The 27,842-nt window shown below is 51.8% G+C and overlaps 11 protein-coding genes across 11 annotated transcripts; 6 read left to right on the forward strand and 5 right to left on the reverse strand.

The window, feature by feature from the left end:
* Positions 1-15: 15 nt before the first annotated feature.
* Positions 16-4,311, reverse strand: KD926_006384 (ABC transporter ATP-binding protein; the record flags this gene model as incomplete). Its single annotated transcript, XM_053099364.1, has 10 exons — positions 16-869; positions 916-1,031; positions 1,079-1,608; positions 1,664-1,842; positions 1,893-2,469; positions 2,522-2,677; positions 2,734-3,160; positions 3,218-3,819; positions 3,899-3,953; positions 4,007-4,311. The coding sequence occupies 10 exons, from the start codon at positions 4,309-4,311 to the stop codon at positions 16-18; spliced, it is 3,801 nt and encodes a 1,266-aa protein (XP_052956820.1).
* Positions 4,312-4,552: 241 nt separating this feature from the next.
* Positions 4,553-4,930, reverse strand: KD926_006385 (uncharacterized protein; the record flags this gene model as incomplete). The annotated part of the gene is made up of 1 exon (XM_053099365.1): positions 4,553-4,930. One exon carries the CDS (start codon positions 4,928-4,930, stop codon positions 4,553-4,555), a length of 378 nt encoding a protein of 125 aa, XP_052956821.1.
* Positions 4,931-5,180: 250 nt separating this feature from the next.
* KD926_006386 (haloacid dehalogenase) lies at positions 5,181-7,573 on the forward strand (the record flags this gene model as incomplete). The annotated part of the gene is made up of 5 exons (XM_053099367.1): positions 5,181-5,483; positions 5,657-5,779; positions 5,836-5,969; positions 6,566-7,045; positions 7,129-7,573. The coding sequence occupies 5 exons, from the start codon at positions 5,181-5,183 to the stop codon at positions 7,571-7,573; spliced, it is 1,485 nt and encodes a 494-aa protein (XP_052956822.1).
* A 1,249-nt stretch (positions 7,574-8,822) lies between these two features.
* KD926_006387 (ankyrin repeat domain-containing protein) lies at positions 8,823-10,403 on the forward strand (the record flags this gene model as incomplete). The annotated part of the gene is made up of 1 exon (XM_053099368.1): positions 8,823-10,403. One exon carries the CDS (start codon positions 8,823-8,825, stop codon positions 10,401-10,403), a length of 1,581 nt encoding a protein of 526 aa, XP_052956823.1.
* A 962-nt stretch (positions 10,404-11,365) lies between these two features.
* KD926_006388 (PHB depolymerase family esterase) lies at positions 11,366-13,657 on the forward strand (the record flags this gene model as incomplete). The annotated part of the gene is made up of 5 exons (XM_053099369.1): positions 11,366-11,716; positions 11,789-11,887; positions 11,954-12,187; positions 12,718-12,885; positions 12,938-13,657. 5 exons carry the CDS (start codon positions 11,366-11,368, stop codon positions 13,655-13,657), a joined length of 1,572 nt encoding a protein of 523 aa, XP_052956824.1.
* A 556-nt stretch (positions 13,658-14,213) lies between these two features.
* Positions 14,214-14,783, reverse strand: KD926_006389 (uncharacterized protein; the record flags this gene model as incomplete). The annotated part of the gene is made up of 1 exon (XM_053099370.1): positions 14,214-14,783. The coding sequence occupies one exon, from the start codon at positions 14,781-14,783 to the stop codon at positions 14,214-14,216; it is 570 nt and encodes a 189-aa protein (XP_052956825.1).
* A 336-nt stretch (positions 14,784-15,119) lies between these two features.
* Positions 15,120-17,969, reverse strand: KD926_006390 (uncharacterized protein; the record flags this gene model as incomplete). Its single annotated transcript, XM_053099371.1, has 5 exons — positions 15,120-15,448; positions 15,540-16,148; positions 16,399-17,074; positions 17,125-17,754; positions 17,874-17,969. The coding sequence occupies 5 exons, from the start codon at positions 17,967-17,969 to the stop codon at positions 15,120-15,122; spliced, it is 2,340 nt and encodes a 779-aa protein (XP_052956826.1).
* Positions 17,970-18,925: 956 nt separating this feature from the next.
* KD926_006391 (major facilitator superfamily domain-containing protein) lies at positions 18,926-20,982 on the forward strand (the record flags this gene model as incomplete). The annotated part of the gene is made up of 7 exons (XM_053099372.1): positions 18,926-19,004; positions 19,062-19,150; positions 19,213-19,283; positions 19,338-19,629; positions 19,694-19,765; positions 19,823-20,695; positions 20,752-20,982. The coding sequence occupies 7 exons, from the start codon at positions 18,926-18,928 to the stop codon at positions 20,980-20,982; spliced, it is 1,707 nt and encodes a 568-aa protein (XP_052956827.1).
* A 460-nt stretch (positions 20,983-21,442) lies between these two features.
* On the forward strand, positions 21,443-23,086 carry KD926_006392 (amidohydrolase; the record flags this gene model as incomplete). The annotated part of the gene is made up of 1 exon (XM_053099373.1): positions 21,443-23,086. The coding sequence occupies one exon, from the start codon at positions 21,443-21,445 to the stop codon at positions 23,084-23,086; it is 1,644 nt and encodes a 547-aa protein (XP_052956828.1).
* Positions 23,087-23,573: 487 nt separating this feature from the next.
* On the forward strand, positions 23,574-24,459 carry KD926_006393 (class I glutamine amidotransferase-like protein; the record flags this gene model as incomplete). Its single annotated transcript, XM_053099374.1, has 4 exons — positions 23,574-23,870; positions 23,930-24,045; positions 24,103-24,284; positions 24,335-24,459. The coding sequence occupies 4 exons, from the start codon at positions 23,574-23,576 to the stop codon at positions 24,457-24,459; spliced, it is 720 nt and encodes a 239-aa protein (XP_052956829.1).
* Positions 24,460-24,751: 292 nt separating this feature from the next.
* KD926_006394 (OPT superfamily oligopeptide transporter) lies at positions 24,752-27,739 on the reverse strand (the record flags this gene model as incomplete). Its single annotated transcript, XM_053099375.1, has 12 exons — positions 24,752-24,945; positions 25,001-25,087; positions 25,138-25,255; positions 25,309-25,563; positions 25,616-26,222; positions 26,287-26,462; positions 26,524-26,806; positions 26,857-26,987; positions 27,049-27,207; positions 27,258-27,334; positions 27,387-27,443; positions 27,502-27,739. The coding sequence occupies 12 exons, from the start codon at positions 27,737-27,739 to the stop codon at positions 24,752-24,754; spliced, it is 2,382 nt and encodes a 793-aa protein (XP_052956830.1).
* Between the last annotated feature and the right edge of the window lie 103 nt (positions 27,740-27,842).

Raw genomic sequence — 27,842 nt, forward strand, 5'->3', positions numbered from 1 at the left:
GTGCTGGGAAGAGAGTTAGGCAGCCCTGTCGAGCGCCTGTCCCAAGCACATCTCATAATAAGTCCCTTGTCGCTGCAGCAACTGCTCATGTGTGCCTTGTTCCTTCATGCGACCGTCCACGAGGACAAAGATTCGATCTGAATGTCTGATGGTCGAAAGACGATGTGCGATCGCAATTGTTGTTCGACCTTCCTTGGCCTTGTCCAGTGCAGCTTGTACGATTTTCTCGCTCTCCGTATCTAGTGCAGACGTTGCTTCGTCTAAGAGAAGCAGTCGAGGCCGGCGGACCAGCGCCCGGGCGATCGCCAGTCGCTGTCGTTGGCCACCCGAGAAGAGACTGCCCCTAGAACCACACACAGTGGATAGTCCGTCGGGCAAAGAGGACACGAAGTCGAAGACATTCGCCTGCCGACAGGCTTCCTCTATCTGGTCATCGGTTGCTTCTGATTCTAGTCCAAGGGCAATGTTCTCCCGGATGGTTCCTTGATAAAGTACCGGCTCTTGTTGAACTAGTGAGAGATGGCTTCGGTAGGAGGAAAGAGACATCTTGGCGATCTCTGACCCGTCAAATTGAATGGATCCGGATGTGGGATTGTAGTATCTCTCGATGAGTGAGATTAAACTGGATTTGCCGTGGCCGGACGGCCCAACGAAGGCGACCATCTGGCCAGGATGGATTTCAACATCAACATCCTTCAGCACTGGACGATTGGGACGTGTAGGATATCGGAATCCGACTTCCTGAAGGGCCACTTTCGCTGCACCAGAAACCTGGTCAGGGTTATAGTCGGATTCACCATCGCGTACATCGGGAAGCAAGGATCGAAGCCAGAAAATGTAATTACAGGCGGCCTGACCTTTCGTATAGCCTGTCGTTCATGAGCTTGGTTTAAATAACTTCGGGAGGATACTCACTAGTACTGAACATGAAAAAAGATGCTGCCGCCTCCCCGGATAGAATAGAGCCGATGACAACAATGTACAGCTGTGTCGAGGAGTACTCGCCGCTGGCCAACAGACGCCCGCCGTACCTGTTCAAGTAAGTCATCTAACCTCAATATTAATCGGAAGAACATACCAAAAGCTCAGTGCCATCGAGAGGAAGGACAGCGACTGCGTCAATGAGAGCCAGAACATTGTCCAAATCAATGATTTGATCGACCGTCGCTCAATTCCGGCCAATGCATCGGTATACCGCTCCAGGATTATTCGTTCAATAGCCAGCGAGGCAACGGTACGGATAGCAGATACGGCCTCTCCAGCCAAGGCCGCACTTTGCGAGAAACGATTGGAGATGCCTTCGTCCAACATGAATTCAAGGCGGATTCGGAGGTAACCACAGAAGACCATGGGGATCATGGCGCCGGCCAGCACGACCAGTCCCAGCTTCCAGCCCACCGCGAGAGCAAGAATAGAGCTGGAGACGATGTTCACCAATGCAACGATGATGATACCAACATTGAATCCAAGAAGCTCCTGGAGACTAGTGGGCTTAGTGGATAGATGTGACACCAGAGACCCGGTGACATGGTCTGGTTGATCGTAGAAAGTCATATCTTGACGGATGTAGCTTCTGAACATCTCCAGCCGGTAGATGTATACAATGCACTGAAATTGTAACCCGTTAGATATGACTCAGTTCGAGCCATGGGAAGGGACTCACGGTTGAAATAACATTTGTGACCCAGCCTAGAATCGCGTAGACGAAAAGTACAACCAAGGCCAGCACAAAGAACATGAGAGCGTAGAAGTCGCCTTTCTTGACCATCTGGTCCGAGGAACTAATTTGAAACACACTCAAGATTCTGGCAAATAGAAAAGCCAAAATTGGATACGTTGCGCCTGTGCGCGGTTAATCGGTAGCCAGCGAGGTAGAGAACCGATGGACTTACCTCCCAGAACGCAGGCAGCGAAAACGACAAAAAACTCGAACCAAAGATCACTTCTCTCCGACAGGAGAACGTACAAGCATTGAATCAAGCTTTTGCTACGGATTGAAGGTGCTTCGATGTTATTGACCACGCCAGTGTCTTTGACACTATCACGTCGTCTAGAAGGGATTGTCACAATCCGCTCGCTTTCGCTCAGCTCCTCCTTTCGCGCCGGAGAATTATCGCTCTGTACTCGACCAAGGTCTTGGGCTTGGATGAGACGGTGATAGGCACCACCAGATTTGTCAAGCTCGTCGTGTGTACCTTTCTCGACAATTTCGCCCTGCGATAAGACCACAATTTGATCGGCTCTCTTGATGGTGGACAGTTTATGGGCAATGGTGATGGTCGTGCGTGATGCAGAAACGTTGTCCAGCGCTTCCTGCACAATCTTTTCTGCCTGTGGATCAAGGGCGCTGGTGGCTTCGTCGAGAATCAATACCTTGGGGTCAGAGACGATACTTCGGGCGATGGCAATGCGCTGTTTCTGGCCGCCCGACAGCATGGTCGCTCGCTCTCCGACTTGAGTATCGTATTTCTAATTCATATGTGAGTTTAGTAACATTCGTAAAGAATAGCGGAATGCCTACCTCTGGGAGTGCTTCAATGAAGTCGTGGGCATATGCCGCTTTGCATGCCTTAATGACGCGCTGGAGCTGTTCCTCTCGAGACGCATTAACATGCTCGGTGCCGGCTAGGCCATACGCCACATTCTCGAAGACCGAGCCGTTGAACAACGTCGGCTCCTAAGCGGCTTATTAGTATGTGTCAACTTGGCCAGCCTGGTAAAAGGGTTACCGACTTGCTGAACGATGCGAAGGTGAGTCCGCAGCCACTGAATGTTGAAATCCTTGATGTCTCGTCCATCAAGTGTGATTGAACCCTCCAGTGGGTTATACCACCTCTCCAACAAGCCGGTGACGGTACTTTTGCCCGAACCACTGGGCCCGACTAGGGCGGTTGATTTGTTTGCAGGAATTTCTAGCGTGACATTTCGAAGGACTGGTACCTGTGGCCGAGTGGGATATGCGAAAGAGACATTCGACAACAAAATATCTCCGACACAGGTCTCTGGTCGGGCTCCTTCGGGTGAAAGCCCGTCGATCGAAGGTTCCCGGTCGATAACAGCCCACATTTCCTGAGCAGCTGAAGCGGCTTTGGTGATCTGGATAATCTGCGGTGCAATCTGGGTCATGGCTGTGGCAGCCACAATCACCGCGAAGATAACTCTGTATGCAGACATCCTTAATTAGCATACCCTCAACATGGTCGGGATGGGCCCATACGTGACAACTGTGCCAGGTTCGGCAATCTCTCCTCGCGCATACATGCGGACTCCCTGCCAAAAGGCGAGACCATACCCTGCATAGACGCAGAAAAACTCCGCTGAGTACAGAATGGCCATATTCAAGGACTGGGATAAACCCAGGCGTTTGGACTCCAGCCCCAGCTCGTCGTATTTGGCAGTCAATTTGGAAAACGCGGAAAAGGCATGAACGGTTTTCATACTAGCCAGGATCTCCTCTGCCAGAGAACCGGCGTCGGCGTTGACGCGCAGGATGTTGTTCTCCTGCTTGACCATGAGGTCTGCACATACAGACGTGACCACGATGATAACCGGGACGATACAAATCGTAATCAACGTCAACTTCCACTGTACGACAAAGGCCACGACGAAGGCCGCCACAAAAGTAGCGATTCCCTGTATTGCAAATCCAAGCTTCTCGGAAATACCTTGGTTGACGAGGTTGGCGTTCGTGGTGACTTGTACAACCGGTGACCCGCCCTGGTTGGAGTCGAAGTAGGCGATGTCTTGTTGCAACAAGCGAGTCAAAAAGGCGATGCGCACGGCTTTGGTAGTCCGGAGCGAGGAGACTGATAAGGATAGCTGCGAGTTCAATTTGAGTTACACCGTGCACAATAAACAAAATAGGACAACGAGACAGGATCAGTAAGGATGCACGTACAGTCCAGATGTACACCAACCCGAACTTTGCAATAAACAGGTAAACGAAGTAGAGGCTGGGGAGGACTATCGTCAGAGACTGTCATTCGCGACTGAATGAGTTTCTTACGTATATCTGTTCAACTCGGACTGGAATTTCGAACCAGAGTCGGCGCCAGTAGCCTGGCTGTTGAAGGTTGTGATCATCTTGCCGAGAAGCAAATCCATCAGAGGCAACGCGCTACCTGCGCCAATGGTCCCGATCAAGGCCAGGACGTTAAGAAACCAGCCAAACCGATCAGTATATCCGAATATTCTGACATAGCTCTTCATACCCCCGTCCTTCTTGGGGGTGTTGGGCTCACTGGGCTTTTCGGGTATCGATGCCAGCGAGCCCTCTGGACTGGGGGCCACGGATTTCTCGAGAGTCGCCATTACATTGGAATGACTAGTTGGAGCGTTGTCCCAATGATGAGCACAGAATGGAAGCTTTTAAACAATCGTCAAAAATCGCAAAAAACTTTGACGGTTTAAGTCCAAGACTCCGTGCTCCAATTACAGGATCAAATACGAGATAGTCTCGGGATCCGCGGACCCCGGGGGAAGGACATGTCCGCGGAATCCGGCGACGAGATATGAATGATATTGTTCTTCCACTGAGTCATCTGTGAATCAGTCAGACCGGGCTCAATTTGACAAATTCCAAACAGCCCTGTTCAGACGCCTGATAAGGCCCATGCTTCATGTCCAGCCTCCGGTACGCGTAGGCACCAGGTCCCCATTCTTGATTCAGCGTGAGGTCTCGCAGCCCGCCCTGGAGGAAGCACACCTCCTCCACATAGGAGTGGGTGATCGGCTCGGTTTGTGGAGACTTCTGGCCGGACTCGAACCACTGCAGGACGGACTCATGGTGGGATTCTTTATCTCCGTTCAGCAGCAATTCACAGATGCCCGGACCGATCGAATACCAAGGGTAGACGTCGGAGGAGTCGGTCGGGATGCCGACAGGGGGCGGAGGAGGAAAGTCGGAGAATTCCTTTTGCTGGAAGGACATGGTAGAGTGATTTGAAGGTAACAGTGAATATCCCAAGGAGAGATTCTACAACTCCATCGTAAAGGAGAGAAGAAAGGGAAAGAGATGGATTTGTCAGCCTCCGCTTATCGCCCCGTATCTTATCTTATCTTATCCTATCCTATCTCTCATTATCTTATCGCGGTCGCTGCTCCCTTTTCCTCTTCTTTCCTCCCCTTCGCTTTACTTCGCTTTGCTCTGTATGTCTCTTCTCCTTGGATGTGTCGCCAAAATGTCCTCTGATATCTCTCATGCCCATCCACAAGCCCTCATCTTCGATTTGATGGGCACTTGTACCGACTGGATGACCTCCATCTGCACCGCCCTGTCCCAGTCCCCGTCCCTCGGCCCATGCCTGGCAGCGAAACATGCACAATTCGCCGCGGATTGGCGCGGAGGGTTCTTCGATGAGATTCACGCTCGGTTCCGATCGGGTGGGGGCTCGGAGGATATCGATGTCACCCATCGTCGTGTTCTGGATCGTCTTTTGCAACAATATGGGATTGATGATGCCCTCGTAGATGAGACGGAGAGGGTGAGATTGGTGCTCAGTTGGCACTCGCAAGTGGGCGAGTATATATCGGACTTTTTTCGGATTCGGGGGGTTCCTAATTGACGTCGATTAGCCTGGCCCGACGCGATGGAAGCCATCTCTCGTCTGAAGGAGAAATATACGGTGTTTGTCTTCTGCGACCTTCTGTCAGACAGGTAGCTAAATGCACCAGGGTCGTCCTCGCCAATGGGACTACGCGACTGCAGCTCGATATCATCCGATCGTCTGGCCTCCCTTTCCATACCTTATTCTCTTCGCAGCTTCTAGGGCTCACCAAGGTATGTTTTCCGTTTGCTGCTCTACGTAGCTGTGCCCCTAAATGCAAGTGAACTAGCCGGATCCCGCCGTTTATCGCAAGGCCCTGGAACTTTTACAACTCTCCCCGCACGAGGCCGCTATGGTCGCTGCACATGCCTACGACTTACGAGCAGCAAAGCAAGTGCATGTTTCCTTCCCAAGGCTCTCTAGGTAGGCCTGAGCTGATATAACCAGAGGCATGAAAACGATATATGTTCGCCGAGAAACGGAAGATACCGACGAGAACATGGGTGCGGTCCGTCGCGACGTAGATCTTTTCTTAGATCACGGCTCGAACCATAGTCCGGGTCCTGGGCCCTTGATTAATTTGGCGGACTTGCTATTAGCAGATTATCTAATATGAACTGGGTAACTATAACTAGTTAAGCGAATATAGCAAGGTACGACCAAAACCTCCAATCATCTCCTCGTACACGCCAAGAAGACACTGGTTTCTTGGCCAGCGGCTGCTGGGCGCATAGGTATCTTCCAGATTCCAACCGGCGGATCCAAATATAAACACCCCGGATCATGAAGAGATTATGATTGGGCGTCGCAGGTCGGGTGAAAGAAATGCTGCGGCGAAGTGCAGCGACTAGTGAAATGAAGCCCCCCTTGACTGGGTCTGCTCTGGTCCCGGCGCCTCGCTCATTTCGCGCTCAGGAGTTTGGCGCTTTCGTCCGTCGTGCCTATAATCAAGACCGGCCACCGCATCTTCGGTAGCATAATGGCCCCGTTGAAACTTGAGAGTTCCTCCTTGCAGTTAGTGGCAATTGTGCGGTCAAAATGCCCACCGATTCGTCTTTGCACCAGTACACCTTCTCCAACTGGGGACCGTTGACCACGACCTTTACGCCGCCCGCCTCGTGCACAGGATACGTCGGACTCGCTCGCACGCAGCATCCTGCCTCCATTCAGTGGCTCACCGATTGCGCCTCTCTCAACACCAAGCAATGTACGCCCTCGTCGACGGTCGCGAGCTCACCAACGGGCTCTTCGGTCGCCTGGGATAATCCGTTGTACGGATTCCAAGTGCCGTACTACTCACCGGGGATCTACTGTCCCTCGGGATGGGCCACGGTCGGCGTGGCCGGACGCGACGGCGACAGCAAACCGAGCCTTTCTGGCATTTTCACCGGCGGTGCAAACCGGCCGACTGCGGCGAACCTGCCCATTTTTCACCGAGCGTCGGACGTCTTGGTGCAGCTGCTCGATCCCAGCGAAACGGCCGTTGTATGTTGCCCCAGGTAGGTCCGCCCACAACCATCCGTCGACGTCAGAGTACATCCCTTGTCCGCAACGGACAAGCTGACCAGCACGTACACTTCAGCTCAATGACCCTCACCACCGACGGCGGCTGCCATTCCACTCTGCCGGCACATAGCGTCACGTCGGGTTGTCAACGGCAGTTTCCCATGGAAGTCCTGACTGAAGTCAACGCCACCTTCACGCAGGGTGACTTCACGGTGACGGGCCTGGCATGGTCGATCAACGCGACCTCGCCGATCACCTCGACGGCGCGAACGACGATCGCGACCGGCGATAGTTCGCTCTACGTGGGGGTCAGCGTAGTGGCTCCGCTCACGTTAGTGCACCAGCCCACAGATACAAAGACCGGCGGCGCGGGGGCGGAGCCGACGCTGGAGACGGAGGAAACGTCTTCTAACGCGGCACCGGGATCGAGACCCGAGATGACCAGTCAGGGAGGAATCAGCGGACTGTTGGGGATTTGGACGGCGGCGATGTTTGTGGGCGCGGCGATGGTGCTGCTATAGACAAGTGGAAGGCTGTGTTTGGTGGGATTTTGCATGTATAAAGAGGAGCATCCAACGGTCTCCGGACTGATGTGGGCAAGTATCCAGCATGCATGGGACTACCTGAAGCCCCGCAACATGCCAATCTGCAATATAGAGGTGAATGTACATATCATGGTCTAAGGCACACCAAAAGTCTGCACACGAGACTCACAGAGGAGAGATGTAGGTCTGTGAAGCTCTGCGACGCACGAGAACTTTCACGTACAACGCATCAAGCCATTCCGACGCTGCTGGTAGCCTACCATCTGTTATTACTTGGTCATTCCGCCCCTCTGGATGCTATATTGCTATCCCCGAGCGATGGATAGACACCTAAGGCCCCGATCCAGCCCTACATCGCCCTCGTACTGCTGCCCAAGCACGAAGGCAACGTCGACCTCGACACTGTTCCGGCCAACCAGACCCAGAAGTTGAAAACACGTCGAGGAGACGAGCGTCGCGTGCCAGTCTCTTTGTTATGCGCCCTTGATATGTGCTCGGTCTCATTCGCAGGAGAGTCGACCATCAGCAACCAGACCAGCTCACAGACCAATTGGGTAGCAAACATGCCAGCGCAACTCCCCTGATCCCGGTTGGCGAGTGCGAGGATATCAGACTCCCGACCATCGTAAATCATCAGAACGAAGAGGCAGAAATGAAAGGTTGAAGGGGAATCCCCGTCGGTGGATTGCCTCAGGCTCCGACAGGCCAGTCAGGGCTTCCCACGTGTCGCTCGCGGGGGGAAAACATCGTATGCTTTCTTTGTACTCCGTACAGTATGTCTTCTCTGCATTAACGCTGCATCCTCCGTCGGGCCATTTCCTCTTAGTCGGTGGCCTCTCATGCACCGTTGTATCATGGCCCTTCCTTTCCCCCGTCTCCCCCCCCTTTTTTTTAAAATACCTGTCACATTCCCCTTCCTCCACACGTTCGTCTCTTGTTCTCCGTCCGCGCTTGTTCACACTCCACTGACTGCGTTTCTTTTTTTCTCCCCTTCTTTTTGTCTCAATACGTCGTGACTGATTACCGTTGATAGTCAATTTTCGGACTTCTAGGACAGAATTAACTGAAGCTCATTAATCCCCGTCCACCCCCCAATTGACTGGTGTCTCAATGTACCACTATCCCCCACCTTCAAGCACCCGTGGACGTAAGTGAGCGAAGATAGTGAGTAGACATTGGACATTGGATATTACACATCAAACCGAGGAATTGAGTTGATGGAAGAATGGCCGAATCCGCTCCGCCAGCGCCCAAAAGCCGCCTCGAGGTGGCTCTCTTCCTGGCCGCGAGCAAAGGCTACGACTCGATCGTGCAACTGCTGCTAAGCACGCCGGGTGTGGACCTGGATTGTCGTGACGAGAATGGTCGCAGCGCGCTATCCTGGGCCGCCGAGGGAGGCCACGAGAAGGTGGTAAGCCTGCTGCTGGGAAACGGAGTGGACGCCAACGCCCGCGACACGAAGTTCGGGCAGACACCGCTAGGATGGGCCGTGAAGAACGAGCACGAGAACGTGATGGTGGCGCTATTAGCCAAGGGGGTCGATAGTAATGTGGCCGATGCGAGCGGACAAACGCCGCTCTGCTACGCCGTGGAGAAGGGGGACCCGACGCTGGTGTTGTTACTGCTGAAGGCGGGCGCGGATCCTGCGGTGAAAGGGGCGGATGGACGGACGCCGTTAGCCTGGGCGGCGGAAAAAGGACATGAAGAGATCCTGCTCTTGCTGATCAGCTCGGGTCGAGTGGGCGTGGACGAGCCAGACGATGCCGGGTGTACGCCGTTATGGTGGGCAGCGAGAAATGGGAACATGGGGATTGTGCGACTCTTGCTGCGACATGGCGCCGACATGAATTTGCAACCCCCGATAAATGCGGAGGCTGGGGGGAAGAGACCTGATGGGACTCCATTGTATCAAGCCGGTCGGAAGGGACACGGCGACGTGGTGAAGTATCTGATCAAGAAGGGGGCCGACATTAACGCGCCGTCGGGCCAGTTAGGGCTACCGCTGCTGCTGGCCCTGGTGATGTACGAGCGAGGTAAACATCGCATGAAGATGATGCAGCTGCTCCTGCAGAAGGGAGCCGATGTCAACGCCAAGGATGCGTCTGGGCTGACGACGTTGCATTTCGCTGCGAAGGAGAACGATGTGGCGTTGGCGACGGTGTTCCTGCAAATGGGGGCTCAGGTAGACGCAGAGACAAAGGACGACACGACTGCATTACACATCGCCGTACGGCTGGGTCACGATCGCTTCGTCGAGCTCTTGCTGGCCAATGACGCCGATGTAGAAGCGCAAGACGAGTCCGGCGACACGCCGCTACATCTCGCCGCTGCGAACGGAGATCGAAACATGCTGCAGCTTCTGTTAGAAAGTGCGACGGACATCAACGTGACCAACCATTCCGGGGAAACGCTGCTGCACAAGGCCGCCGAGAATGGCCTTCGCAAGATGGTCGACTTTCTGATCCGGAAGGGCGCGGATGTGAATCCGCGAGATGATTACGGCAAAACACCTCTGCACAAGGCTGTCCGGGCCAAAAGCCATGTCCTGCGGTTTCTCGTTAACAAAGGGGGAGACATCTTTGCGCGCGACATGTTTGGACAGACGGTGCTGCACATGGCGGCCTCCGCCGGACTACGACAGGATGTCCATTTTCTTCTGGGACACGGAGCGGCCGCCGACGTGAAAGATGATAATGGACAGACGGCGCGAGACTTGGCCGCAAAGGCAGGGGCCGCGGACGTCGAGCAGTTACTAGACGAGATGATGAGCTTGGTGGTGCCGGAAGAAATCGTGGCCGAGGAGTAGGGTGATTTGTGGCTTCCTCTGTACTGTGTATATTGGGCCTTGTCTTCCATAGGAGCGACGTAGATTGTGCTTTTACCTCACATGCATTCATAACAGGAGTTGTCCACTCGGAGCATTCCATGCAGTCAAACTCGGATAATAGCCCTCACTATTCGGAGGAGAGTTGCCAAAGTGCCCTCGAGGTTCTCAGACTAAGGCTTCACTAGTGTCTTCACCGACAGAGCCGAGCCTTAGAAACCAATAGAAGCCAGTCTAGTCGGCCTAGTCTGCTCCCTAACCTCGCATCACTGGCCCCAAGAGCTACTACAAAGGGCAATGTCTCAGTCTGCAACATATTCTGCTCCACCATTTCCCTCTTGAGCGTGCTCTTTGACCACCCAAGCCCACTGCAATTTCCCCGATCAACACCAGGCAGACCCTGGTTGCAGCTGTGAATAGCTGCACCCCGGATAATTGGTGGACAAGGATGTCAACTACCATTGGCCCTGACAAACCGAAATTGTCGAAGAGCATTACTCCGAGCGCCACGACTCTGGGCAGTTCTGACTTCGCCACGCTCGTTGGCCTGATGCTGTCGCTGTCCTTACTTGTCCACCGGAGTGCCATGCCACGATGGCTTGGATGACAATCTTACTCGGTGGATAGTGACCGTTTGCTAAGCGAGATGGCTGCGAGACTGAGGGTTCCCAGGTGTGTAGTTTCTATTCTGATTGGAGGAGATGTGTTTCTATCACCGTTCCAGGTGGCGATATCGTGTGATGCAACTCCTGGGATTCATTTCTCCTGAATGAGACAGGTATCACTGAGCCAGGAAGATGAGATGCTCCACCAATGGCTCTGGTCCTTATTTGGATGGGACCAGAGAGAATGGTATATAAAGAGTGCTCGATGATCGCGCAATCAGTTCCCTTCCAGCACCTCATATCCAACCCTCAAGGTAATCAAGCATAGTCTGCACCACAATGCTTTCCAAACTTCCTCTCATCGCTTTCTTCCTGCCCACCGCTCTCGCCTGTCTGGGCTACGAGGGTGGCGTGCCTAAAGCAACTGCCTCCCACTCCAACAGCGCCGTGATCGAGGTCGCCGCTGGAAAGACCTTCGACGGTGGCTGGGCTAGGTATGACCGTGGTTCGGGTGCCTGCAACTCGCAGACTGAAGGTGACTGGAAAGACGCCGTCTTCTACCTTCAATCCGGCGCAACGCTGAAAAACGTCATCATCGGCAAGAACCAAGCAGAGGGCGTGCACTGCAACGGACCCTGCACGCTGGAATTTGTCTGGTTTGAGGATGTTTGCGAAGACGCAATTTCCATCGTGCGTTCCCTCTTCTCCTTGGTCATGTCTTAAGTATCATGAGAGTCAGAGCTAACCCGCATCCCGAACTAGAAAAACGACAAAGCGGGCCAGGAGACCTGGATCATCGGCGGAGGAGCTTACCATGCGAGCGACAAGATCGTGCAGCACAATGGATGTGGTACCGTTAATGTAAGCTTTCTAACCCCCTCTTTCGCTATGCATGTTACTCTGAGATACTAATCCGCCGGCGTGTAGATCATCAACTACTATGTTGAGGACTACGGCAAGCTCTACCGGTCTTGCGGCAACTGCAAGAGCCAGTGCAAGCGCAACGTCTACGTGGAGGGTGTGACCGCTCGCAACGGTGGCGAACTCGTTGGCATCAACTCAAACTACGGTGACACTGCCACGCTCAAGAATGTCTGCACCGATACCAAGAGCCCATGCGTGCTCTACGATGGATGTGCTGGTGGCTGCGAGCCCAAGAAGGTCGGCACTTGCTCTGGATAGATCAAACCGTGCGATTTGACGGAAATCAGGACACAGGATAGCTTGATACCATTTTCATAGTCTAGGCCAGGAAAAAGAATGTTGGATATGAGCCCACCTGCAGTGCACATACCAGTAATCGCAACAAGGATAGGATAGCGAACCGGCAGTTCAGGGTCGAAATCTGTCGACCTCGGTGCTGATCAGATGCAGATCCGTAGAGGGGAACAATCAGGGATCGACAGGCCCTAGGGTTCGAGGAGAATTATCTTCCATGGGGATCGCCCTGTTCCATCCACGAATGAGATCCACTCCGAGCGATCATCCACCTCGGTCGATTTTAGATGCCGACTTCTTGGCAGGCTCGGCGTGTTTTAAAGATGATTTCGGGAGTTTCAGAATGTCCATTTACCGTAGGGACAGGGTATGCCAGCAGTATTTATTCGTCAAGTTGACCTTCGATGAAGAACCTCGATCGGGAAGCAAACAACACAACTCATACTGTGAAGTACTGATCGATTCATACACAGCTTACCATGGCCCCCTTCTATACTCTCTGCTACATGCTTTGCCTTTTAGGCACAGCCTCCGCTGCCATTCTGCGTCTTGTGCCCAGCTTTGGTGATAACCCTGGTCAGGATCGGATGTACATCTACGTTCCTAATGACGTGTCTGACAACCCAGCCATTGTGGTCGCCGTAAGGACCCCTTCACCCGGGACCGACACAGTCCGATATCTAATGGAACTAGCTCCATGGCTGTCTGGGCAGTGCTCCCAGCTACTACCGTTCAAATGACATCTCCGCTGCCGCCGATAAGCACGGATTTATTGCCATTTACCCCGGCTCTACGCGCGACTCTAACTGCTGGGATGTGAACACCGAGCTCTCGCTCACGCACAATGGCGGTAGCGACTCTCTTTCTATCGTCAACATGGTCAAGTATACGCTAGACAAATACGGCGGCGATCCATCTCGCGTCTTCGTGACCGGCTCGTCCTCCGGCGCCATGATGACCCAAACGCTGGTCGCCGCCTACCCGGATATCTTCTCTGCGGGAGCCGCCTTCTCGGGCCTGCCATACGGATGCCTCAAGGGCTCGCCGGGGTCGAGTCCCTTCTCCTCGGATCCAGCCTGTGCTGCCGGCGAGGTGATCAAGACGGGCCAGGAATGGGCCGCCCTTGTTGATCAGGCATACCCGGGTTGGGACGGGAAATATCCGAAATTGCAGGTGTGGCATGGCACGGCGGACACGGTGATTTCGCATCAGAACCTGGCAGAAGAGCAGAAGCAGTGGTCGAGCGTGTTCGGGGTTTCTCTCAGTAAAAGCGTTAGCGACACGCCGCAGTCCGGCTACACGCAGTATGTTTACGGTGACGGCACACAATTTGTAGCGTATTCGGCCAAGGGAGTGGGCCACGTTGTGCCAACGCAGGTGGACTCGATCTTGAAGTGGTTTGGAATTATCTGAGAAACCTTTTCTGCTTCGTTGTCGTCTTGTTCGTGGTCGCGTGACTGTCAGGTGTGAGACCAGTCAGCGGTCACTCTCAAAATCGAAAGTCACTTCTCTATCTATCAATCCTGGCTAGGCTATCGACAGATCTCCTCTGCTAAGGTAGCCTCGCCGGATAGTAGGCGTGGGCTCATGACTATGAAACACCGAGTGCCCCAAGAGCTGCGCCAGTGATGACGAATACTAGTAATGAAGAATGAAATGAGGGGTTCTAGATAGTTAAACAAGTTTAGATTCTGTAGGTTCTCCACACTTGAGGTACAACTTTCTGGAGATCTAAATTTCAAGGTTTACATACGACGGATAGGGCATGATTATTATAAATTAAAAGATTAAATGTTATTTTAGAGTGCGCGAAGACGTAGAAATAAAAAGGTAAATTGATTTGCAAGCATCGAGCTCGACAGCATGACAAGCACAAGGTGGAAGCTGAAAGGAAAAGAAAACACTCCAGATAAGGCTAACATTAGACCTGGTGGAGCTTCCCTCTAAGGCCAAGCAAGATCCTGCAAGCCTATTCACATATCTGCAAGCGAAAGAAAGGGTGGTCAAATGGAATCGTCAATTCCTCATGACCCGATGCTTTCGCCATCTCGGTCATCATGCGTAGGATGAAAACGTGTATCCAAGACACCGAGGAAGTCTGCGTAGCGAAGATAAATTTAAGGCGATAGTATCTATAAGGCAGAAACGTGGGGTCATCTTCGAACCGATTGTTAATAAGTCGGCCCCAGGCCTGGCCGCGAATAGCGTAGGCCAGTTCCTGTCGATTATTAACATTCACATTCCGGTCGATGCAGAAATTCATTTCAACTTTCATCGCCACCGGCCAGAGAGTATCCATCCCGTCATGACCAGGAGGGGGGTTCATGTTGGGATACGGACGATTATGGGGCGGCACGCCATGCTCGGTATCAAAGTCCATCACGTCGGTGATGGCCTTGTCCGTGGTTTCCTCGTCGGCGATGTCCTCGTCGGTGAAATCTTCGTCGGTGATGTCCTCGTCGGTGATGTCCTCGTCGGTGATGTCCTCGATGTCCTCGTTGATGATGTCCTCGTCGATGGTAACGATTGTCCTCACCATTTTGGAAGCAAGGGAAGAGGGGGTTTGGCTGGGAAGGATGATTTACTCAACCACCAGTGCCAACAGAATGAAAGATTTCCTTCCCCTATCCCCTATTTTACTTCTATGAGTATAAGTGTGGACAGGAGATGATGTCGCCAAATCGCATCCTAATTATACTCTAAGTCAAAATGATTCACGATGGAATTATCCTTTACTAACCGATATGATGGTATATGTACATTAATGCAATATCGAGACAACCCAGTGTTCACCCTGAGTACAAAGCCTTCATCCCATCCTTCTTGGAATGAGCCGGGATGATAGATGGTAGTGTATCCATTGAGGGTCAGTAAGCTAGGAAGAGAGAAGATTTTGTTTAATTATATTCACGTCATCCTTGGTAAGCCCCAACCTATAGATCATATAACTTTCGACGGTTCCAAAATTCATGTCAAAGGCTCTAATGAACGCCACGATAGCACCAGTCCTTAGGCTCGACAGCCCCAACAGTCCGGCACTCTCCTCGGAATCGCCCACATGGCTCTTCAACATACCGAGAAGACTCGAGCGGACGGGCTCAATGCCAACGCGAGTAAGCGCATAATCATGAGCGATGCCCTCTAGCGACGTGCCCACGAGACGCAGGATGAGGGCGGCGAGGACGCCAGTACGATCTTTTCCCGCTACAATCAGGGCATTAATTTCTTGTCCTTCAAATGGAATATTCACCCTAAACATTCACAATGAAAGATGAACAAAGCAAAATCGACATACCAGTGCAATGGAACAGAAGGCATTCGTCCGGAGAGTCCCGTATATGCTCGAATACCCTCCGATATGTCGGCCCAGAAATGTCTAGAATGTTATGATAAAGGTCCACGAACCCCGTGAAATCATTCTCGCCTCGTGCAAAGGCTTTTAGATTGATCTCTCCAGGCTCGGCTGAATACGGCATCCAGATTATGTCTATGCCGGGGATCTCCGGGGTTGGCGATTTGACTCGCTCGGAGGAGTTTCGCAGATCAAATATCGTAGTGATGCCTAGGCCTTGTACCAGAGCCCGTTTACCTTCTTCAGTCAGGTTTGTCAAGGCCCCAGAGCGATAGATGTGTCCAGATCGTAGGGTCCGTCCCGGGGCAGCAAGATCGCGCACGTTGAAGGTACCTGGGACGCAGACGAAAGGCGGGATGCTAATGGTGTGGGCCACCAGTTCCTCGGGGAGACTCTCACGGATGTCCGTGGTAAGCCAGGCAGCCAAGTTAGATTTCTGGGAGGTCGCTGCCATCGTGAGCTTGACGTGAATGGGATATTTCCAGGTGTTTTGGCTTGCTGCAAGGCTGAACTCGTATTTATACTCGCCCAACAGATTCCAGAACGGTGGGGCTCGTACTCGGCAAGGAGAATAAAAATAGCATCACATTAGCACGTCACATGCTGCTTGTCTAGTGCGAACAAGTCTAGTGTCCCTGTTTTCTTTCCAAAGCCTCGAGTTCGAGGGATGAGAGTCTATCATTAAAATCACTCTAGCAAGTAAGTGTCCTCACCAATCTCCCCATTGTTCCATTTCTGGTGGCTTTCCAAAACGTAGTCGCTGTTCGACGAAGGGAAATTCGGTGTTCCGGTAGAGTTGTACATGCGCCAAGCACCTGGAAGGGCCAGCCGTAATACTCGGCATAATAATCAGTCGAAGGTTGTAACTGATTTACCAGATCGAATGCTTCTTCCAGAAGCTGGGGTGCGGTTGCGGGAGAGCTCCCCGATACTATACATATCATGCGATCAAGTAAAAGCTTTGAAGCGAGTGTGTAGAGTCTCGGGCCAACGGAGGCTGTTTTATAAACTAGGTTGCCCTGCGATAGATTGCCCCTGACGAACTGGTGACTTCCATGCATATCTGTCTCCAATTCAGACACTATTTCCATCAGCTCATAACATCTCAAGATATCCACATTCCGTGGTGAGCCCTGGTACATGAGCGCAATCTCCCGAATGTGTGCGAATAAACGGGGTGGCACTCCGAGGATAGGAGAATGAGAATGATCCACCATGGTTCTATGAGACTCATCTTCCAGCTTTTCCTCGGCTAGTGAAAAGGCAAGGTCTATGTCCACTGGACTCGCCTCCTGCTGTTGGAAAGGAATGCTGGTCGAGGTGTGGAAGATGAACGCTTCGAGAATGACACGGTCCATGGCCAGGTCCGTAGCTGACCGATGCATATTCTGGCTGGATTGTTGGAAACGAACTTTTATTATCTGTGCCATGCCGAGAAGATGTGCATCCACACCGTGGGAGAGATATGGTTTGGATCTCTGTTGGACTTGTTAAAAAATCGTACCCCCGAAGAAGGTTGTCGGCTCACCTCATAAATGCACAACATGATTACTGTCTGCAGGACCACCGTGCCATCACGGTCGGTCAAATTGGTGTCTAGGTTAGCGCGAAGCCCAGCCACAGCCTTTGTGTAGTGCCGTTCTGCCAGTTGCTGGTAATGCGTTTGAATATGACGCCCTTCTACCAAAATCTCAGCGCCACAGCATGCGAGAAGAGCATGCATGAAGAACGGAACGCGCAGAGCGATAGCCAAGGATTCATTACTAAAGAGATCGATCAGCGTTCTCTGGGCAGTTGGCCGAATCAACTGCGGCAGAAACACGGCTCGCAGGAAATCAAAGAGTGGAATACTATCCGATGTGATAGCATCTGAGTATATCGATGATAGAGGAGGTGCAATTGTGGGAATGTAGGCCTGCACGTCCCCCAACTCTGCATTCCAGGATTCCGGCGTCGAAGTAGCCACCACCTTTGGAGACCAACTAGAGCGTAATTCAGACGTACTGGACTGATCGATGTCCACCGGGTTGAACTGGATCACTTTTAAATCGGTGTTTGGCTGTAGCTTTGGTCGCCTTGCGTGGGCGCCCGAGACTGCGGTGGAATATTCGAGATCGTCTTGTCCTGCACGTTTGTCCCCCGGCCAGTGACAGGGTAACTGTCTCCGCGCGCAGTTCCCACAAGGACTGTTCGCCTCGTCGCATTTCTTTTTCCTCGTTCGGCCTAGGTTCATCAGCTCTCGATTTCTCCGAAAAGCACGAGGAATGTGCTACCGACATGTGAGACACCCGGTCTTTGTCCGTAAATATGCCGGTCTCCTTCGAGGTCGACGATAATGTTTCCCTGACCCGGGGGACTTAGAGTCAGGGCCATGGCTTTGAAGCGAATGCATATCCGTGTGGTCTATTTATTCCCTTGCTCTTCGGTCGGCAGATAGGCACACTGCTAAGCCCGAGGCTCCGTCGCGGTCAGAGCTGATAAACAGAATCCGGCGATTGGAGTTACGCGTGCGTAAAGAGGGAAAATGGGACAGTGCGCCTGTTGTTGGGGACCACAATCCCTCCATAAGTTTTGAAGCAATTGACGTGGAGAAACGATCCGGGGAAATGACACGGCGAGGGACGCGCGAGGGGAAGCCTCAGGCAGCGATAAGTTCCCCGGTGGCGGCCTGACGATCATTGCCCCTTCCGGGTTAGCGGATAGCACCCAGGCAGTCAGGCAGCACTGCAGCAAGGCATCCGGCTGATAAACATAAACAAGCCGGAACAGGGGGTAACGGTCGAATAATGGGAAGAATGATAGCAGAATTTAGCACTGATTTCCTGCAATTCTCAATCAGATGCGACCGAATCTCCCCAGTCTCTGTAAGCGAACCCCATTGCGAGTCTCCACTCCAGCACTGGACCAATCGCGTCCTTTTGCGCCGTCTCCTCCGGATCGGGTAACTCGGGGAGATGATAAACAGTCCAAGGTTACGGCTATCTACGAATAGCACCCCATACGACCAGTAACGTTCTTCTTTCATTATCTCCTCGCGGGGGGGCACTCGTGGTGGTCTTGTACCCTTGGTCATTATTAGTCTTCGACTGCCAGCGTTGGGGAATATCGATGGAGGTAGAACGATGACGGCAGCAGATATATAAAGCTTATGCCTGACGAGTATTTCAACAATCCCCGATTTGCGACTTTGTCAAAACTATATCCATTGCTTCCTGCAAATGTCATCACGAATGACACACTCTTATACTAGAGCATTCTCTATTACAACTCTTGTCTTTCCATTGATACTTCGATTCTGAACCGATCACGCCGTGGGACCAATATCTACGATGAGCAGAGTAGGAGACGAGCGAAGGGATGGTCCTTCGGGGAGTCAAATGCCACCAGGAACCGTTTATCTAGGGAATGGTATATATTAGCTAATCGGAAGGAGGATATTCAACGGCTGGGGCTAATTTTGTTAAGAAATCGTCCACTTAGACGGCGTTGAGCATGGCGTTGATGGTCAAGTGATGCTCCAACCGCGACCCTCTACGGATCCGAATGAGCCTTTGGTTTGTCTTTCATCAAACATGTTTGGTTGTCAGTAAAAGACTAATCCGAGATGGGACTATAGAACTGGTCGAGACTTCAAAAGGCGATCAACTATGCACTTGGCTGTCTCTTCACATTGATGGTCTTTGCTACGTACTGTACTCACTGATCTACGATCATTACAACGCTAGCTGACCCGGAATATAGACTTGACGTCGGCACCGTGACATGGCCCTCCTTGACGGCTGAACTCGGATATGACTCCGAGTACCTCACCTATAGCTACGCAGCTGGACTGGCCGGACTGGGGGTGGGATGCGTGCTGTTCATTCCCGCAGCAGTGCTGCTGGGAAGGAAGCCTGTATACCTGTGTGCGTCCTTAACAATGGTTTTTGTCAACGTTGGACAGGCCCTTTTCCGGACCAAGGCGCAGTACATTGTTCTGCAAGTATTGGCGGGGCTAGCCGGGTCCGTCAACGACACTATCATACAGATGACGGTTAGTGTTCTCGTTACTGCTGGCAGAGAGAATGTGTTGACTGAGACTTTGCGTATGAGTATAGATCATAGATCTATTCTTCGTTCATCAACGTGCTACAGTTAATGGGATCTATTGTGTGATGGTTGTCGCTGGGGTGAGTTCACCGCATTCTATGGGAAACCAGACTGGTCAAATTGATTCGTATATTTAGACCTACCTCAGCTTGATCCCCGCGGGATACATCATCCGTACTCAAGGATGGCGCTGGGTCTGGTGGTGGTGTGCCATCTTGAATGGGGTGGTCCTTGTCCTCATAATCATCGGCTTCGAGGAGACGAGATATTCAAGACAGGAGGAGAATTGCTTTCTCGGACAAGACGTACAGTTCGCCGAGAGCCTTGAGGGGAAGAAAGCTGAAGAACCGGTCTTATGCGAAAAGAAACAACAATCATCAAGACCAGAGACCTTCCCCATCATGCCGGCTGGTGAGCGACCGGTTATTCATCGCCGTAAGTACTTTGAGAGAGTAATGTTCAGCGGTCCCCCATCCGATCTCAGCATTGACACGTACTGGCGACATTTACGACGGCCCTTTTTTCTATTCTTCCGCATCCCAGCGGTAACATTCGTGGCTATCGAGTATTCCATCATGCTTTGCTGGGTGGCTGTTCTCGCCACCACGCAGCCTCTCCTCTTTGCCGCGGCCCCATACAACTTCTCGTCCGTCGGGGTGGGAAATATTAACGTTTCTCCGTTCTTGGGGGCATTTTTGGGATCTGTTTACGGGGGACCCTTGAATGACTATTATGTGGTGAAAATGGCGAGCAAACGATCGGGGGTTTACGACCCGGAGATGCGACTTCATATGTTGTTGGCACCGCTGGTTCTCACCCCTCTGGGGCTCTTTCTATACGGTATCAGCATTGCACATGTTTGTCTAACCCCTGTCCAGCTCTTGATGCATACTTACGAATCACAGGAACAACACTGGATCGTCCCTCTAATAGGTTCTGGCCTGGTAGGATTTGGTCTGGGCTCATCTACGTCGATTATATTGCCCTACTTTGGAGACTCATACCCCGAGGTAAGTGCTACTATCGCTGTCTATCCGCCGAGGCTTGGAGCTGAAAAATTTGCCAGCTCGTTGCCGAAGGGCTAGTCGCCATAACGTACATTCGCAACGGTATTGCTACGGCTGCGGCATTTGCCATTAGTCCTTGGATGAATGGTCTAGGCGTGGAGAAGATGTTCGTCAGTGCAGGCTGCATTTGCTTTGGAATTCTAGTCATCGCAATCCCGATGATTATCTGGGGACGATCCCTGCGTAGTCGTACGGCCGAGATATATTTCAATATCGTGGCCCAGGGATAATAACGAAGTAAAATGTAGCTCTAAACAGTTTTCAAGAATGAAGAATGAAGAACGATCTTGCGTCCACCATATCTTGCGACGAAAAAAAGAAGACACGTTAAAATTTGTTTTACTATTTTGTGGTATAATCCTGTCAGCTCTATGGTGAAATGACCGCCAACGTTCCGGTCAGCGACAAGCTGATGGACCTCCTTCATCAGGAAAAGGCGCACTCTTGACTCTGAAGAAGCTGCAGGTTGGATCCACTCGGGCGACGTGGGGCGACAAATCGTGTCATTTTGCGCTCCGGACTCCAACAGATCAAATAACATGGAATAACTTCCATGGGGTATAAATAGAGCCTGTACCCAGCGTTTCGAAGGTGACAGACCAGTCCCTTGCTTGAAGTTTCCATGTTCAGTTTCCACTTAGCTGAACCCGTTGATCGAGTCGTGGAGGAGGAACTAGTGCCCCCTTTATCATGGACTCCACTGTCTTTACGAACGGTCGCATATTTACCCCCGGCGATAAACCGGACGAACATGTGTTCCAGGAAGCCATGGTCATCGTGGGCGACCGTATCGAACATGTTGTTGGAAGAAGCACCGACGACGCCGTGCGAGGTGCCTTGTCGGCTGGCGCGACACATATCGACTTGGCCGATAAAATTGTGGTACCAGGGTTTATCGACAGTCATATGCACATCGTCGACTTTGCACTCTCACGTCGTAAGCTCGATCTGCTGCATTGCAAGTCGCTAGACGACATTCGGCGTGAGATCAGGGCATATGCCGAGAAACATCCGAGCGAGCCCCGGATCGTCTGCAAGAGTTGGATTCAATCAACCACGGGCGGAGTCGCCTTGGCCAGCATGTTGGACGATTTGGATCCTCGTCCCATTTACATTCATGCCAATGATTTGCATTCGGGGTGGTGCAATACGGCTGCGTTGGAGGAGATTGGCGCACCGACGATGGCCGACCCGCCTGGAGGAAAGATCCATCGCGACGAGAGCGGTTGGCCCACGGGGTTGCTGAGCGAAACTGCCCACCTGGCAGTTGTGCCTCCGTTTCTCACCAAAGCGACCTCTAAACAGGACAAGTTGGCTGCGTTGACAGACGCGGCGGCTGCTTATAGTGCCGCCGGATACACTGGAATGATTGACATGGCCATGGATGACATGGAATGGGATGTTCTTAAGGAATTTCGAAAGCAATGCGGCGATAGCTTCCCTTTTCACATTGCAGCACATTGGCTGATCCCTTATTCCGAGGATCTAAACGAAATTATGCGGCATCTGGATACGGCAATCGCCCGGAACCGCGAATACAGCCCGACGCAATGCCCCGAATTCTGCATCGTCGGGATCAAGCTCATGTCTGACGGAGTTGTTGACGGATGCACCGCAGCTTTGAAGGAGCCTTACGATGGCTCGACAGACCTTATTCCCACCATCTGGCCTGCAGACGCGCTTGAGGCTGTGGTCAAGAAGGCGGACGCAGCTGGCCTCCAGTGCGCGATCCACGCCATCGGAGACCAGGCAGTAAAACAAGCCATTGATGGACTTTCGCACGCTCAACCGGGTCACCGACATCGCATCGAGCATCTCGAGTTGACGGCACCCGAAGATGCCAAACGCCTGGGCCAACTGGGAATCACCGCCTCCGTTCAGCCCGTCCATTCCGACCCGGCGCTGTTTCGAGCATGGCCTGATCTCATCGGCAAGCATCGCTGCAGTCGCGCATTCGCCTATAAGGACTTCCTGGATGGAGGCGCGCCCGTCGCCATCGGGACCGACGCGCCAACGGCAAATCATCTCTCACTGCCCAACTTGTATAATGCGACGACCCGCCGGTCGGCTATCGAGCCGGAGTGCGACGAGACTGTGAACTCGCATTTTGGTATTTCCCTTGGGGCGGCAGTGACTGCGGCAAGCACCGGAGCAGCGTATTCGCGGTTTGCGGATACGTGGACGGGCAGGCTGCGCAGGGGATATCGGGCGGACTTTGTGGTTCTGGATATGGAGTGGGACGCGGAGAGTTTACTGAAAGCGAAAGTTCAGCAAACGTGGGCACGAGGGAGGAAGTCGTACGAGGGAGAAACGAGTGACACGAAGTTGCGATGACCCTGGCAGTTGACTGTTATGATGAGTCTATCATCTAATAAAATCAATGAAAGGGGTGGATTCCTTAGCGGCGACAGTGTAAGTAGTCTAATTTGCACTCCCAGCATGTCTTGATAACTGTAGAAGACCGAATCATAGTGATCAAGATGATATTCAAGATCCAGTGAGAAAGTGAATCGAAATTAAATCCTTACGCGTCTCCACTGCGAGGTCAGCAGTCCGCGACATGAGGAATCTGATGAGCCTCCCTTGCGTCGAGCCATTACCGACGGATCACCGCTTGTTCGACCTGCCTGGGTTTATCAGTTCCAACCATGGCTAGAGAGAGTATATGAAAGAAAAGGCCTGCGGGTGGAAGCCGGGGGGCTCACTTATGTCTACATGACGTCACCAGTCCTATGCGACAGCTTTTATCCAGCGTTCAAAATTGTCTCCTTATTTACGAAACATTCTTCTCAATCTACAACAAAAAATTTCATTTCCAACAATGTCTCCACCCCGTCGAGCTCTTATCGCCGTCACGTCGGCTCACGCCCCCCTGTACCCAGAGGGCAAAGAGACCGGGCTGTTCATCACCGAAGCCCTGCATCCCTTCAATGTCTTCCGAAAGGCAGGGTTCGAAGTTGACCTCGTGTCAGAGACGGGGTCATACCAGCCTGACTGGTTGTCTCAACAGAAAGAATGGCTTCCCGACGAAGACCGAGCCGTGTGGGAAGACCATTCAAGTGAGTTTCGGTCGAAACTCGACCATTTGCTGAGACCAAGTGAGGTCAACGCAAGCAACGTAGGTCTGTCGCTTGGTAGATGCTGTTGAAATAGACCACTAATATATCCATCTTCCAGTATGGATTGTTCTTTGCGTCAGCGGGCCATGCCTCACTGATTGATTACCCGGACGCCAACGGTCTACAGGACATTGCGTCGGAAATGTACAGTGCCGGTGCTATTATTGCTGCAGTGTACGTGACAAAAAGAGCAATGTGGTCTCTCAGCCATGGCAAACTAACATCATGCAGCTGCCACGGAGGCGCGATCTTCCCAGGAATTATCGACCCAAGCACGGGAAAATCCATTATCGCTAACCGCAAGGTCACTGGATTCACCACCCGGGGCGAAGAGGAAGAAGGCGTGCTCAGCACGATTCAGAGCTGGAACCGACCTACGATCGAGGCGTCAGCTGCCTCATCTGGAGCCACTTGTAAGTACCATCACTTTGGCATGATTCGTTCACGCGCTTACAACATACAGACGTGTCTCCTGCCGGACCGTGGGATGCGTTCACAATCACCGATGGTCGAATTGTGACTGGAGCAAACCCGGCCAGCGCCCATGTTACCGCCGAAGCATCGGTTAAGGCATTTGCGTCTCTGTAAACATGAAGACGTCGCGAATCACCGACGCCTAAAAGTCCGCTTTCTAATTTATAATGCTTCTTGGAGGAATGATAATGGTAATAAGTATGGAACTGCGTAGGCTAAGAAAAGGGAGATTTGATATCTTGAACAAAGGACTACTGTCAAGTATTCTTTTATGGTACATACAAAGCATATGAAAACCATGGGAACAACGTTTCATCTCTAATACTAAATTTATCCGGCACCAGTGCCAAGATAGATGTACTGAAGAAGATTAACCGGGGAGAGAATGACCAACAACGCACCAGGTCTAAAACTGGCCGGGTCCTTTGCCAAAATATCCTCCCTCAGAAACTGTACGCCAAGGGACAGAGTTTGCATCATCTGTGTTTGATCCAACTGTATTTCCCCACCAGTTGAGCTTCACACCATGATAGCCTAGGGCAAAGAAGATAATAATAGTCGCCAAGGCTGTGCCAGTATCCATGGAGGCTTGAAGAAGATCTGTACAACATGTTAGAGAAATAACATGACGATAACCGGTATTAGAGTAACCCACAATTGTATCGCTTCCACCATGGGAAGGCACGTTTGCGAATGAGATAGTTGAAGATAAACCCAAAGATGAACCAGAGGGAGTATTGAGCTAAGGGATTTAGTATCGAGTGACTGCAATCAAGGAAGCGGAGCACTCACTTGTCGTCGCAGGAGGAATATTGCCGGCACCGTTGAAGAAGACCGGGATGTTGACATAGCGCAGCCAGCTGTTAGGGAAGCGCCGATATACGAGATACACCAGTACGGTGACGACGGGCTGTGACCATGTTAGAATATGGATAGTCTTCCGAAATCACAAGGCACACTCACTCCGATCAAAAAGAAGTACATCAATCCGTTGTAGGTCTGACCAGCTTGGAACAGCCTCTGAGGACCGATAGTCCCCCAGATCAACGAGGCATTGTACATCACCTTAGCTCCGTTGCATGTAAATCGTTGAGTGTTGGTTGATTGACAAAGATCAGTGATATGACCAAACATCCACCGCAGGACTCCGGTCTGAGTCATGGTTGATAGCACGGAGGCATAGATTTGGCCGACAAACAGAACACGTGGGGGAATTTTCTGAAGAGAAGTCAGTGCCTGATATTTACCGGTAGCCATACAATTCTCTTACCATGTACTGTCCTAGCTTCAAGTCCTGCGCAAAGTCCATGCCGTGCTTGATAGAATTATGACCGTAACACTTCACCATCAAGTTGGCAATGGGCTTCCCAGGCCAAGCGTACCCAGCAATCAGCTCCGTGATGATATTGAGAAAAACTCGTTGATTGGTCGTTCCCTCAAGAATGCCTTCCGGGATAGTCAAGATCGCCGGAAGACCGCAGCAAACAACGATAAATCCCCAGACAGGAAGCCCGGTTTCCCAGAATCGTATGGTGAGAATACTCAATCCCACCATCACCACCATGAGCACAGCATACCACCAGTCCGGCACCTCTTTGTAAGCGTGCATTAGCCGGCGGTGGATATCCTCACCACCAGACCGCGAGTTCTTGAGCTTAGCCCAGATCTCGGAGCCGTGGTAGAGATAGGTATGGACGATCATGGAAGTGACGGCTGCGAAGGAGAGCCCAAAGGTAAGAGCGTAAGACATGGAGATGTACATGGGCGAGTAGGTCTGGTATTTGCTTTCGACGAAATTGAGGCTTTCATCGACGACGCGTGTGACATTATAAGTTGCGCCCGTGTTGTCGAAGGTGCTTGATGATAGGAGAGGGAGGCTATTGAATTCGATTAGTACCTGGCTAAAGGTTCTATACTTGTCCGTCGCAATAGATCACTCACTATGCACTGTTCCAGATATTTGAGTAGTATAGTATAGGGGCGAGAAAGAAGTAGAATAGAACCACAACTGCAAACACATTACAAGTAGCATAGAACGGTGTGGTAAGAGGCTTTCCGGCCTGGTTGATCTGGGTCCAGTCGAAGCTGATTGGCAGCAGTCCAAGACCAGAGTTCATCTGCAAGATGACGGGGTCAGAATTTATTTCATTAAAAGCCAGATGCGCGGGTGCTACTAACGCCAAAGAGCGTGTTGAGTTTCTGATTGTGAGGCGCAATCCACGTAATGAAGGAAAATGTGCTGAGACTCGTCCAGATATAATCGGGAAACCAGAACAAAACGAACGCAAACAGTGTGAAGTAGCTGAAGAACTGATATCGTGTGATCGTCCATCCGTTGGCTGGGGTGCGCGATTCGGGCTCATGAAGCGCACGGAAGAGAACCGTGGAAGATAGCGAAGTCGGCCAGACAAGGGCAGCCGGATAGACCAGCCATCGACGGGCAAGTCCGGCAAATCCAAATCTAAGGAGGTCAGCAATGTTAATTGAAGCTCAATAATTCAGCCATCTTACCCAAGCATCTGAGTAGTTAACAGGTAGAGGAAGCCGAATCCTGCACCATAATCACGGTTCCAAAAAACAGGACTTTCGATAGCAACAAGAGCGCCCAGAGCATACGCCGTGCTTGCGCTAATATTCACACACTGTTAAGCGGGGTCTCATTAGCTGAATTTAGCCTAAACCTTGAAAATTTGGACAACTGACAATTACGATCAGAGCATGTTCCTTGACACTGAACGGACCGGGATTGACGTCAAAGGAAAACTTGCCCAGTGGAATTCTCCACCGTGGAAGCCTTTCCCAGGCGCGCCCAATGGGATAGACGAGCAACTGTGCCACGACATAACCAATTGAGAGACTTGGCTGATTTGAATTAGTATACTGTCGCTGGCTATCGCAGTGGAGGAACGCACATATCGAAGACCGAAGAACTGATTAACACCCGCGAAGAGAGTGACAAAGATCGTCAGGAGTATCCAGGCACGGACAGCTAAGAATGGTCAGTCATTATCAAGGACGTGCGAGTCATATTATAAACTCACTATTGCAGGGTATGCTAGGATCATCCTTGTTGGACACACACGCGGCGACCTCAGGAACTGCGAACTGAAGTCAATACATTATCCCTCTTTTCCGCCCGGTCAAGTGGCAACTGACAAGGAGACTGGTCCCCCTCAACGCTCCATTTGAATGCCTCGACTGGGGTGATTTCTTTTCCTTCCAATTCCCCAAACAAAGAGTCGTCGGATCCCTTATCACCGTCACCGTGCGCCTCGGCCTCAAGATCTGCTGCTTTGGTTCGGACGAAATTCTTGTCCTTGTGGTCGTGTTCGATTCCCGTCGCTATGGCCTGATCGCTCGCAGACGCATGATGAATGGAGCGTTCTCCAGCCATTTCTGGACTCTAGGAAGGCAGATGAAAGAAAAGAGACACCAAACTGTCCAAAATTTTCTCAAGTAGGAATTGATCGCTTCGCTTCTGTCATACTTATACAGCG

The sequence above is a fragment of the Aspergillus affinis genome (genome assembly GCF_023601865.1).
Source record: "Aspergillus affinis strain CMG 70 chromosome Unknown NODE_33_length_288726_cov_88_254756, whole genome shotgun sequence".
NCBI classification, from domain to species: Eukaryota; Fungi; Ascomycota; class Eurotiomycetes; order Eurotiales; family Aspergillaceae; genus Aspergillus; species Aspergillus affinis.